This window comes from Pristiophorus japonicus, chromosome 6 (assembly GCF_044704955.1).
Source record: "Pristiophorus japonicus isolate sPriJap1 chromosome 6, sPriJap1.hap1, whole genome shotgun sequence".
Taxonomy (NCBI): Eukaryota; Metazoa; Chordata; class Chondrichthyes; family Pristiophoridae; genus Pristiophorus; species Pristiophorus japonicus.
In genome coordinates, this window is record NC_091982.1 from 248,584,957 (window position 1) to 248,598,585 (window position 13,629).

The 13,629-nt window shown below is 41.6% G+C and overlaps 1 protein-coding gene across 2 annotated transcripts in view; it reads left to right on the forward strand.

The window, feature by feature from the left end:
* prkci (protein kinase C, iota) overlaps positions 1-13,629 on the forward strand; it is a 162,418-nt gene that overhangs the window by 119,209 nt on the left and 29,580 nt on the right. For both annotated transcript variants that reach the window (XM_070883809.1, XM_070883811.1), the window contains 2 exons: positions 9,322-9,380; positions 11,572-11,748. In XM_070883809.1, the coding sequence (XP_070739910.1) occupies positions 9,322-9,380; positions 11,572-11,748 (236 nt within the window). The remainder of the gene's footprint in view (positions 1-9,321; positions 9,381-11,571; positions 11,749-13,629) is intronic.

Genomic DNA, 13,629 nt, shown 5'->3' on the forward strand with positions numbered 1-13,629 from the left:
CTCTCCTCTCCACTCCTCTCCTCCCTCCACTCCTCTCCTCTCCTCTCCCCCCTCCACTCCCTCTCCTCTCCTCTCCCCCCTCCACTCCCTCTCCTCTTTCTCCTCCCACCCCCTCCTCTCCTCTCCTCTCTTTCCCCCCCCCCCACCCTCCCTCCCTCCCATTCCTCTCTCTCCCTCCCTCCCATTCCTCTCTCTCCCTCCCATTCCCCTCTCTCCCTCCCTCCCATTCCCCTCCCTGCCTCCCTCTCTCCCTCCCTCCCATTCCTCTCTCTCCCTCCCTCCCATTCCTGTCTCTCCCTCCCTCCCATTCCTCTCTCTCCCTCCCTCCCACTCCTCTTCTCTTTTCCCCCCCCTCCTCCCTCCCACTCCTCTTCTCTCCCCCCCTCCCTCCCTCCCTCCCTATGAGTGGAAATATCCTCTCTGCATCCACCTTGTCGAGCCCCCTTATTATCTTATAAGTTTCAATAAGATCACCTCTCATTCTTCTGAACTCCAATGTGTATAGGCCCAACCTACTCAACCTATCCTCATAAGTGAACCCCCTCATCTCCGGAATCAACCTGGTGAACCTTCTCTGAACAGCCTCCAATGCAAGTATATCCTTCCTTAAATACTGAGACCAAAACTGTACGCAGTACTCTAGGTGTGGCCTCACCAATACCCTGTACAGTTGATTTTATACTCTATTCCCCTTGCAATAATGGCAAACTTCCCATTTGCCTTTCTGATTACTTGCTGTACCTGCATACTAACTTTTTTGTGTCTCATGCATGGGGACCCCAGATCTCTCTGTACTGCAGCACTTTGCAATTTTTCTCCAGTTAAATTATAATTTGCTTTTCTATTATTTCTGCCAAAGTGGATAACTTCACATTTTCCCACATTTTACTCCATCTGCCTAAATTTTTGCCCTCTCACTTAGCCTGTCTATCTCCCTTTGCAGATTTTTTGTGTCCTCCTCACAATTTGCTTTCCCACCCATCTTTGTATCATCAGCAAACTTGGCTACATTACACTCGGTGAGGAGGGCTCAAAAAGGATTCAAAGGGATGTGCACTGGGAAAGTGAGTGGGCAAGAAGGTGGCAGAGTGGAGTATAATGTGGGGAAGTGTGAAATTATACACTTTGGTCGGAAATATAGAAAAGTAGAATATTTTTTAAAAGGCAAGAGACTAGTAAATGTTGGTATTCAGAGACATTCGGGTGTTCTTGTACATGAATCACACAATTAACATGCAGGTGCAGCAAGCAATTAGGAAGGCAAATGGTATGTTAGCCTTTATTGCAAGGGGATTGGAGTATAAAAGTAAGGAAGTCTTGTTGCAATTATATAGGGCTTTGGTGAAGCAACACATGGAGTACTGTGTACAATTTTGATCTCCTTACCCAAGGAAGGATATACTTGCCTTGGAGGGGGTGCAACGGAGGTTCACTAAATTGATTCCTGTGCTGTGAGCTGGCCTATGAGGAAAGATTGAGTAGAATGGACCTATATTCTCTGGAATTTAGAAGAATGTGAGGTGATCTCATTGAAATGTATAAAATTCTTAGAGGGCTTGGTGGTAGTGGTTTCCCCTGGCTGGAGTGTCTAGAACTAGGGGTCATAGTCTCAGGATAAGCGGTTGGCCATTTAAGACTGAGATGAGGTGCAATTTCTTCACTCAGAGGGTTGTGAATCTTTGGAATTCTCTATCTCAGAGGGCTCAGTCAATTTATATTGAAGACTTTTGGGCACTAAGGGAATCGTGGGATATGGAGAAACGGTGGGAAAGTGGAGTTGATGTAAAAGTTAAGACATGATTTTATTGAATGGCGGAGCAGGCTCGAGGGGCCATATGGCCTAACCCTGCTCCTAATTATGTTCTTGTGTTCTCCTAATGCACCTCGAGGGAGTGAGCCAAAGAGCAGCAAGTAATCAAAGATAGTTAACTTGAAGTTAAAAGGATTGATAAAGACTAGGTACTCGAAAGGCTGGCTGAACTTAAAGTCACCAGGACCAGATAGTTGCATCCTCAGAAGCTGAGGGAAATGAAGGAAGAAATTGCAGAGGTACTGACCATAATCTTCCAAGCCTCCTTAGAAACGGGGGTGGTGCCAGAGGAGAATTGCAAATGTTACACCCTTGATCAAAAATGGGTGTAAAGATAAACCTAGCAACCACTAGTCGGTCAGTCAGTTTAACCCCAGTAGTGGGGAAGCTTTTAGAAACAAAAATCATGGTCAAAATTAACAGTCACTTGGACAAGTGTGGATTAATTAAACAAAGCCAGCACGGTTTGTTGACGGCAAATCGTGTTTAACCAACTTGATTGAGTATTTTTGATGAGATAACAGAGAGGATTGATGAGGGCAATGCGGTTGACGTGTACATGGATTTCCAAAAGGTGTTCGATAAAGTGCCACACAATAGGCTTGCTCGCAAAGTTGAAGCCCGTGGAATAAAAAGGACAGTAGCAGCATGGATACAAAATTGCCTAAGTGACAGGAAACAGAGAACAATGGTGAACTGTTTTTTGGACTGGAGGAAGATATACAGTGGTGTTTCCCAGAGGTCGGTTCTAGGACAACTGCATTTCTTGATGTATATTAATGACTTGGATGTTGGTGTACAAGGCACAATTTCAAAATTTGCAGCTGACACAAAACTTGGAAGTATAGTGAACAGTGAGGAGGCGAGTGATAGACTTCAAGAGGGCATAGACAGGCTGGTGGAATGGGCAGACACGTGGCAGATGAAGTTTAACGCAGAAAAGTGTGAAGTGGTACATTTTGGTCGAAAGAATGAGGAGAAAATATATAAACTAAAGGGTGCACGAACAGAGAGACCTGGGGGTATATGTGCACGAATCATTGAAGGTGGCAGGGCAGGTTGAGAAAACGATTTTTAAAAAGCATACATGATCCTGGGCTTCATGGACAGAGATACTGAGTAGAGAAGCGTGGAAATTATGATGAACCTATATAAAACACTGGTTCGGCCTCAAGTGGAGTATTGTGTCCAATTCTGGGCTTTAGGAAGGATGTGAAGTCCTTAGAGAAGGTGCAGAAAAGAATAATGAGAATGATTCCAGGGATGAGGGACTTCAGTTACATGGATAGACTGGAGAAGCTGGTGTTGTTTTCCTTAGAGCAGAGATGATTGAGAGGAGATTTGATAGAGATGCTCAAAATCATGAGGGGCCAACAGGGCAGAAGGGTCGAGGACAGAGATTTAAGGTGATTGGCAAAAGAACCAAAGGCGACATAAGAAAACATTTTTTTACCCAGTGAGTGGTTAGGCTCTGGAATGCACTGCCTGAAAGGGTGGTGGGAAGCAACCTTAATAACGGCTTTCAAAAGGGAATTGGATAAGTACCTGAAGGGAAAAAAAAATTGCGGGGCTACATGGAAAGGGCGGGGGAGTGGGACCAGCTGAAGTGCTCTTGCAGAGAGCCAGCACGGGCTCGATGGGCCGAATGGTCGTCTTCCATGCCGTAACCATTCTATGATACTTGGTGCGTGGATTTTGCACCATCACAGGATGGGTCATGCGTAATGGACCAGTTTGTCTTTTCCTTTCCTTTGTTCATTTGGAAATAGTTTGCACTTCCATTAAACAAAGAATGGATATGGCAGGATTGGAATGATGAGTCACATGCAAATTTTGAAAATACAGTTTACACAACATATTGTTTAGAAAAAATGTTGAGAATAATCCATGACTGGTAAAGTGCCAGGGTTGTACTTCTTGCATTTAGATGCCTTTTTTTAAAAAAAACCTACTTGGGCTTCCCTCTTGTTGTTTTATCATATCATTCTAACATTTTGTATATCTTCAACCTAATTGAGCGGCTAGGATATTCAGCAGTTTATTTAGACAGCCATATCCTTCGAGTGCATTTCACCTCTTGGCACGCTTCCAGATGGCTTTGGTTGTGTATTTTGCACTTAATTTACCAATTAATGCCTCTCAGGTAAAAGGATCTAATTAGAAATAAATCTTTAGGATCTTTGCTTCAGGTTGATTACAGAAAATGTTGTCAAATTTTATCCTGGATGTTATACGTTTTGAATTCTGAACTCTTTTTAAAAACTAGGAGCCACAAACTTTATATAGTTTACTTTGGCATTCATTTACTTTCTAATATGAATTATTGATTCAGTTTCCCTTTTACTTTCGTTAGAATTTTGAGTTTTGGCACTCAATTCAGATCTTTTGTGATTGCCACCATGTTGTAGGTTAGATTTTCTGTTTCAGTGCTGGTGGGACACCTGAGGGGGGTGGGGGGCACAGTTTAGTGGTCCGCTATACACCCTGCCCAATTTGCCTAATCGGGTGTGGTGCATAACAGGTGGCCAATCTGCTGCTGCCCATTTTCTACCACCTCTGAAAGAAAGAGAATTTATTTTATGGTCAATTTAGTTCCTTTTTCCCCCCTCCTTTCCCGGAGGCATTGCCTCTGACTGGTGCAGTTCCGTACACACCCTTCCTCCCAAGTGAACATGCTTCACGCGAGAGTTGAGGCAGTGAGTGCCAGCATGCTATTGAATATCAGCGCGCACGCACTTGTGTGTACACGCCTGATATCGCTGGAGAGTAACAAGTACAATTTGGAACTGAAGCCAGGAAGTTCTTTCTTACACAAGTGCTCAACCTGTATAATGGAGTTCCAGATAGCGTAGTGGAGGTGAAAGCCTTGGAACGTAGGAAAATAAATTTGATGCTGAAATGGAGAGACTTGAGGATCTTTCTGGATGGATAAATTAAGATCAGACGAACAGCCTTCTCATCTGTATTTATTTTTTGAATTAGGGGTGAGAATCATGGCTGATTTTTCTCTTGCTTAGCGTGGGAATGTTGAAGTCAATTGTCGCACCCCAGTTGCTGGCCTTGCAGAGATAAGCTAACTCAGTACAGCACGGGAATTGAATGTGGGGCTATCTGCTTTTTATGAATTAGCAGTAACCTTGGCAGTAGTTTTATCCACTCGGTCATTGGAGGAGCGCGAAAGTTGACATCATCCAGGGAGATTTGTGCAGAGGTTTGATTCATTTTAAAATCTGCCCACTATTTGCTGCTTGGAATTGCTCAGACTAGTTCCAATTCAATTTTAGTTTGACTCTGACAGTGCACTTCTAAACACATTGCGATGTCATAATCTTCCAGCAAAACTCTGTTGTTCGTGGTTATCTATTTTTTTCTCATTTGTCTCATCTATTCATAGTTAATGGCTCGTCCTTTGACTCTTTTTTTTCATTAACTCAAGAATTCCCCAGGGTTCTGTCCTCCCTTCAAATAATAATGACCTCTCCACTTTATCAACCAACCATAGCTACACTCTCCATACAAAACATATTTTTTCCCCACTATACACTTAATTACAATAACAATTCTTAACTCAAGTCACAGTCCAACTAAGACTAAAATATTGCTCTCATTTCTGGAGAGGCGCTTTTCGCACCTCTCTTGTACTGCAGGGCAGGCTTGCCATTTAATAGGCGATCCCTCTCAGCTTCAATCTCTCTCTACTTCACAAACTTGTTTTTTATTTCTATTGCATTGATGTAGTTGGTGCTTCTCTGAGCTAAACTCCAAATATGCCATCCTACTGTTGGTCCTCCCTGCATTTCACTGTTGCAATTGAGACTTACCGCACATTTCTCCAAACTCATTCTTTTCTAGAAACTTTGAGGTGCGGAAACCTTTATTTCCCTCGTCTTCCCTTTCTTCTAAGCTTGGCATTATATAACCACAGCTTCTCCATTAATATCAAATCTCTTATAAGTACTTGTTCTAACCTTGCACGATGAACCTTTACTTTGGTGTCTCAATTAGGGAAGATTGTGTTCGCCCCATGCTGGCACAGATTCATATGCCTGCTACATTCAGTGATTTTACTCAAACTGGCTGATATATTCCCTTTTCCTCTTCGTTACCTGCTGCGTGCCTTCTGCCTAATCTGCAGTCTATGGACTCTGTATTTTCCAAATAAGGTGACCATCTATACAAATGGTCTGTAATCCCAGTGAGATAAAGAGGAAACTACAAATGCTGGAAGTCTGAAGCAAAACGGAAAATGCTGAAATAGGGCATTCAGTGACACTTTAACTTTTTTTTTAAACAGTTTTTTTGTAAACAAAATGCATTTCAAATGGTGTGGTTTTGTTGATTGGTAAATTCATCCTCCATGGGACTGCTGTAAATTGTCTGCCTTCCACCACTTCTTGAGCTGAGATCTGTGTCGGAGGCTGCACCATTGCCTTTGTACATAAGGAATAGGAGCAGGAGTAGACCATACGGCCCCTCGAGCCTGCTTCGCTATTTAATACAATCATGGCTGATCCGATCATGAACTCAGGTCCACTTCCCTGCCTGCTCTCCATAACCCCTTATTCCCTTATCGTTTAAGAAACTGTTTATTTCTGTCTTAAATTTATTCAATGTCCCAGCTTTCTGAAGCAGTGAATTCCACAGATCCACAACCCTCTGAGAGAAGAAATTTCTCCTCATCTCAGTTTTAAATAGGCGGCCCCTTATTCTAAGATTATGCCCTCTACTAGTCTCCCCTATCAGTGGAAACATCCTCTCCGCATCCACCCCATCAAACCCCCTGATAATCTGATACGTTTCGATAAGATCACCTCATTCTTCTGAATTCCAATGAGTAGAGGCCTAACCTACTCAACCTTTCCTCATAAGTCAACCCCCTCATCTCCGGAATCAGCCTTGTGAACCTTCTCTGAACTGCCTTCAAAGCAAGTATATCCTTTCGAAAATATGGAAATCAAAACTGCACGCACTATTCCAGGTGTGGCCTCACCAATACCCTGTACAACTGTAGCAAGACTTCCCTGCTTTTATACTCCAGCCCCTTTGCAATAAAGGTCAAGATTCCATTGGCCTTCCTGATCACTTGCTGTACCTGCATACTAACCTTTTGTGTTTCATGCACAACTACCCCCAGGTCCCGCTGTACTGCAGCACTTCGCAATTTTTCTCCATTTAAATAACAACTTGCTCTTTGATTTTTTTCTGCCAAAGTGCATAATCTCACACTTTCCAACATTATACTCCATCTGCCAAATTTTTGCGCACTCACTTAGCCTGTCTGTGTCCTTTTGCAGATTTTGTGTCCTCACACATTCCTTTTCCTCTCATCTTTGTATCATCAGCAAACTTGGCTACGTTACACTCGGTCCCTTCCTCCAAGTCGTTAATAAAGATTGTAAATAGTTGGGGTCCCAGCACTGATCCCTGTGGCATCCCACTGGTTACTGATTGCCAACTCGAGAATGAACCATTTATCCCTACTCTCTGTTTTTTATTCGTTAGCCAATCGTCTATCCATGCTAATATATTACCCCCAAGCCCGTGAACTTTTATTTTGTGCAGTAACCTTTTATGTGGCAACCTTTGTGTGACTGATCAGTCTTTTCATGGTCACCAGTTTGGAGGCTTATGGAAGCTGTAGCTGAGGATATTGGGAAGATTGTTTTGGCAAGTGGTTAGCATGATATTTGCTAGTTCTATTGATAATTTAACCCCTCATTCTGGGATAGATGTGTAGCTGCAGCAACTGCATTGTATTACAGTCCCCAACACTTGCAACGTTCATGTGTATAAATGGAAGGTCGCCAATGTTCCCGCTATTTTGTTTTGGGTGCACGGCCCATTCAAATAATCGCACGTGCGGTTTTTCCATTAGAGTTGGACCTCTCTGGTCCGCACCTTCGGGACTTGACCGGTGCCGGAACAGAGAATTTTCCCAACCACAGGAGATCACTGCAACCATCATATCTGACATCTGATAATACCACCATGAGTTAGAAGATAAAGGCTGGTTAATACAAAATCGGCAAAAAGAGAATGTTGTTATGAATCATTTATTCACAATTCTTTAGCAGTCACCTGAAAGCACTCCAAATGGAAATCTCTAGGTAGCATTTTAACCTCCTTGCGAATTGCAGAAAACCTTTTCATTTTAGGCTGTTTATACCAGAAAAGATGAAAAGCTGAGTTCAAAGTGAAAGTAAATGATTCTCATTCAAATCCAAGCAATTTCTGTATAAAATATTGCTCCCAATATTAAACCTTTATATCATTAACATCCAGACTATCACATTTCAAAGAGAAAGCAAAATCAATGCATAGACCATATTGAAAGCTACATTCCAATAATATTGTACTGACCATATTACAAGGCAATAAAGAAATCCCTTTTCTGTCGACAGCCTTCCGGGCTCCTGTGTGTGCGTGCTGGAAACCTGTGGGCAGCTCCCTCAGCCCGACACAATGGCTGACTGACGGCCATTCCAGCTGATCGCTGATGAAACCTTTTTTTAAATGAACCCTCCTCTCCCTCAGGCCCAACTAATGCCGAACCACGGATGTTTCCGGTGGAGCGGTACAACCTGTATAAAGCTGTTGATCAGCCTGTGCGGGACCTCCAGATCGTTATGGGCGTGCAGCTTAACGGAAACATTAGCAGTCACTAATAATATCGGCCAAAAATTAACGACCGTTTCAAAGTTGCCATTTGTGGCATCTTAAAAGCTCCATTTATTTTGGGCAAACTGACCTTTGCAGTCCATTTGTGCTTACAGTCCCATCAGCTTAAATGAAATGGATTAAATCACTCGTTGAATCATTGCTGTTTGTAATAAAGTTGGTAATATCCAGATGTACAATCATCTGAAATAAGAGCCCATCTTTTCTCGTTTCGATACCGGCAGACCTGCTGTGTTCTTTATTGATGTTTCACCTATCTTTATCACATGCCGCAGTGTGAATTATAACTGTTCTCTCTGAGGAGTAGTGAGGTATCTACTCCCCTATGAATGAATTTTTATAAGTAGCAATATGCTTTAAGTCCATTATTTCAATGAGATTTGAAGTCATGTTGGACTAAACTGTCGGCCGCCCTCACCAATTCTCTTGGTGTCTTTCAGTTTCTCAACTTCTTCGTACAGCCATTGCCTCTTAATAATAAGTGAGGTTGTCATTTTTAACTGAATTGTTCTTCCAGCAGCACCATTCTACTGAACTCTCTGCCAACTGCAATTGGAATGATTTTAAAATTTTTAACACTGCCCCTATTATATTGCCCATCATGCATTGTGGGCAAATCATGTTCGCAATGGTTATAAACGATGTGAACTGTACTTTTAATGTGCCCTCATTGGAGTTTGTTTCCAACTATGAACAATTGCTGCAATAAATTAACTAACTGTATTCATTGAATGTCATAAGGAATAAAAATCTTTTTTACAGCAGTTTAATACTTTACAACTAGTGAGCTTTTTGAAATCCTGACAATGTATCTCGCTCTATGCTGTCTGCAGTTATTCCATACAAGTCTTCCAGCCAAGAAAACCTGGATCATGTTGGCGAGGAGAAGGAGGTACAGAACCAATGCTTACGTACTTGTTAACATTTAACGTTCTAAAATACTGTAACTTGTTAAGAGCTGGAACCTTGTTAAAGAGGGGAGTCTAACTGTCAGCTTCCCTTTGAAAGAGTGAATGTCAACGTCAGGATTTGTACGGGATGGTAGGGAACATCAAATGGTTGCAAAGTATGGCAGATGTTGAATGCCCTTTTCTGGCATCCATTTTGCAGCTTTATAAAATATTTTTCTTTACACAGTAAGTGGGGGAGTGCAGTGCGGTTATTGGTTTGAAGAAGTTTGTGAGGCTGACTGAAGGGAGATTTTAAAGAGGTATTCAAAAATATAGAATCATGCAGCGCAGAAGGAGGCCATTGGGCCTATCGTGCCTGTGCCAGCTCGTTGGCAGAGCTATCTAATTAGTCTCATCTTTCCCCATAGCCCTGCAGTTTTTTTTCCCTTCAAGTGTTTATTCAATTTCCTTTGGAAAGTTACTGCTGAATCTGCTTCCACCACGCTTTCAGGCAGTGGATTTCAGATCGCACCAACTCGCGGTGTAAAATAAAATGTTTCCTCATGCCGTCTCTGGTTCTTTTGCCAATCAACCTAAATCTGTGTCTTCCGGTGACTGACTCTTTAGCCAATGGGAACAGTTTCTCTTTATTTACTCTTATCAAAAACCCATCATGGTTTCTATCAAATCTCCGCTTAACCATGCTCTAAGGAGAACCACCCCAGCTTCTCCAATCCTTCCACATAACTGAAGTAGATGGAAAGAAACTGTTTCCACTGGCAGGAGGGTTGGTAATCATAGGACACGGATTTAAGATATAATTAGCAAAAAACCCAGGGGGAAATGAGAATTTTTTTATGCAGCGAGTTATGATCTGGAGCGCACTGCCTGAAAAGGTGGTGGAAGCAGATTCCATAGTAACTTTCAAAAGGAATTCGATATATACTTGAAAAGGAGAATTTTGCAGTGTTATGGGCAAAGAGCAGGGGAGTGGGGAATAATTGGTTAGCTCTTTCAAAGAGCTGGCACAGGAACGATGGCTGGGTTGGCCTTCGATCATTCTATAACTTATGGAACTGAAGTGTTATTTGTAGAGATACAGTTGTAAACCTGTATGTTCAGTTCGTTCATCATGTCAAACTGAGTCACCTTACCAGATCAGTACCTCTGACAATGTCATTAGCACTTGCTGTTAAAGCAGAAATATTTCAAAAATGGATCGTAATAAGTCTTTAATTGTTTGATTTTTTTTTTTGTGATGCCACTCTTTTTTTTAAAAAAAGGAACTCATCAATACAATAACAACTTGCATTTATATAGCACCTTTAAAGTAGTAACATCCATGCAATGTTCCCACTAATTTGTTTTTGGGCGCACGGCCTCTTTAAGGGGCTGCGCGGCCCATTCAAATTACCATGCACGTGCATTTTTCCCCATTATAACGCCATTGAGCAGTGGCATGACTGCGCAGCTTAACAGGAGCAATGATCCCAAGGCCCTTCACAGGAGCAATTATCAAACGGAGACCTTTATGTCTTCAGAATGTTCCAAAGCGTTCCACAGCCAGCAAGTTTTATTTTAATCTCATACATTTATTATATTTGTCAGAAGTTTTATCATTTTGTAAAATTTTCACATAAAGCTTATGGAGACTTTTGATCAGGTAAACAGTGATGGATTGTTTTCACTGACAGTTGTTTGTGAGACAGCACAAATTTAAATAATCAATAAAAGGAATTGGAGAGTGTTTATTAAAAATGAATGGGACAGTTTCCATATACTCAGAAAGCTTGAAATGGGGTATCACTTGGATCATAATGTTTACAACAGATATGTATTTCTCCAGACTCCTTTCTGCTGCAATGCAGCAACATTGACAATTGGAATTCTGTGTCAAATGTAGATTCACCAAGCAGTTGTGTTGGATCAGACCAAATTTAACTTTAAACATTCCAATAAAGATTAAAGACTATGTGTTTTTGTTGATTAGTTGGCTTGTAGATTTATTGAGCGTTATATTGGCGAATGCTGTTTGTGCTCTGAATACACATTGCAAATGTAGATGAGGCTCTCTGTAAGAGAGGCCGTTGAATTGGCCTGCTGCCTCCACCTTATTTGGAGTCTTGCTCAGATCCATGATTTTGCTGCATTTAAGAGCAAGCTGATATTGGACTCTGCTGTTTTTCCTGACAGGCCATGAGCAGCAGGGAAAGTGGAAAAGCTCCCTCCAGTTTAGGCGTTCCGGATTTCGATCTAATCCGTGTCATCGGGAGAGGCAGCTATGCCAAAGTCCTCCTCGTTCGACTAAAGAAGACGGAACGCATTTACGCAATGAAAGTTGTGAAGAAGGAACTGGTTAACGACGATGAGGTGAGAACCATTTAATCTTGTTGCAGTGGCTAGATTTTGAAAACGTAAAAATTGTAGAACTAGGAATTGATAACACTTCGCAAATTGAATGTCAAGAAAGTTCTTCCTTGAAAATATTAAGGGTTTTTAAAATCTTCGAAAGGTTTTCGTGGAAGAAATCTTGAAAAGTTCAGTTGCTTGCCAATCTTGCAAAGAAAGGAGGTTTTATGCGACTTTCTTGGGTTCAGCTTGCGAGGGGGCCAGGGATCAAAATTACCAAGGACGTGGTGGCCGTGTGCCCAGTGTATCCCTGCAAAGCTGAATAACATTCTGGGTTTCCTGACAACTTTCTGGCCATGGGAAAACACCCGTACAGATATCTTATTATACTGAGAAGAGTCACTAATCTGAACAGCTTCTTTTAATTACTGTTTGGAAAGAATCCATTTTTTCTACTGGCCTTCAAGCTGTTGAATCATATTGGTACGGTGCATAATACTATAGCTTCTATGACAGAACGTGAGCGCGAATACAAAGTAGGTTCACCTCCACTAAAGCATACTATAAGGAATGAAATCCAAGGCATGAGATTCAGATTTTCAGTTTGAAAGAAAAAGTCCCTTTCCTACATCTGGTTTAAATTCGTGGTGGATGCAGAGTGGGTGTTCATTGTGAGCCTTGGCTAATTGGATCCCATCTTTGAGGTAGACAGCTACTATCTGGGGAGGGGTGGAACAACTACATGATTAACTTGCATCACTTGACGTCTTTCTTGAATCCTTTCTTTCCCAAATCCCTGTCTCCAGTCATTCATGCAGATAACTGGTTGATCTCAGATAGGGAAGTGGTAGGGAGTGGTATTTGAAATGGAGAAGTCAAGTTTGGGCTGTGCAGCTCCTGATTATTTTGAATTCTTATGCAGCGTTTGAGTCTGCACAGTCTCTGGTCTATTGCAGTGCAAATCGGAGATCCTTAGATTGATTTGCAGTAAGGGGAAATTATAATAATTTAGACTGGTCAGTACTTGTAAGTGAGCTTGTGGCTCTGAATAGGGGCATTGTGTTTCCATCTGCAGTGATGGTCAATGTTAAATACTGTAAAGAACTTGACTGGTCTCTTGAGATTTTATGGGTTTCAAAAAAAAACCTCAGTAAAATGTTTAAGTTGTTACTTTTGAAACAAATTTTTGAATTGTTTTGTCTGTGCAAGTTAGTGTCTGCAGGCACAGCCCTGTGACACTAATCACATGTCTGATGTTTATACTGGAGATGGATAATGGTCTCTGGCTGGTGAGCATAGGAACAGGAGGAAGCCTTTCAGCCCCTCGAGCCTGTTCCACCATTCAGTGAGATCGTGGCTGATCTGCAACATAACTCCATATATCTGTCATTGCCCCATATCCCTTAATACCTTTGGTTAACAATCAGATTTCAAATTAACAACTGATCTAGCATCCATTGCCGTTTATGGAAGAGAGTTCCAAACTTCTACCATGCTTTGTGTGTAGAAGTGTTTCCTAATTTCACTCCTGAAACATCTGGCTCTAATCTCCAACCAGGGGAAATAGTTTCTATCTACCTACCCCATCTATTCCCCTTAATATCTTGAAAACTTCGATCAAATCGCCCCATAACCATCTAAATTCCAAGGAATAAAAACCTTCGTTTGTGCATGGGAAATGTTAGCGGTAGGTATGTGACCTCACCCTTTCATTACCCCTTTTTTGTTTCTTTATTCCCTTTATTCATTGTGTTCTTTGTCGTTTCTCTCTATGAATTTTCACTTTATTTTTTAGCTCTTATTTACCCATTCTTTTAATTCTTTTAGATGTTAAGTAAATGAATGTTTATTTAGATGATTTAATTTTTATTTAGATGACTTTATCATGCTCACCTTTTTGAG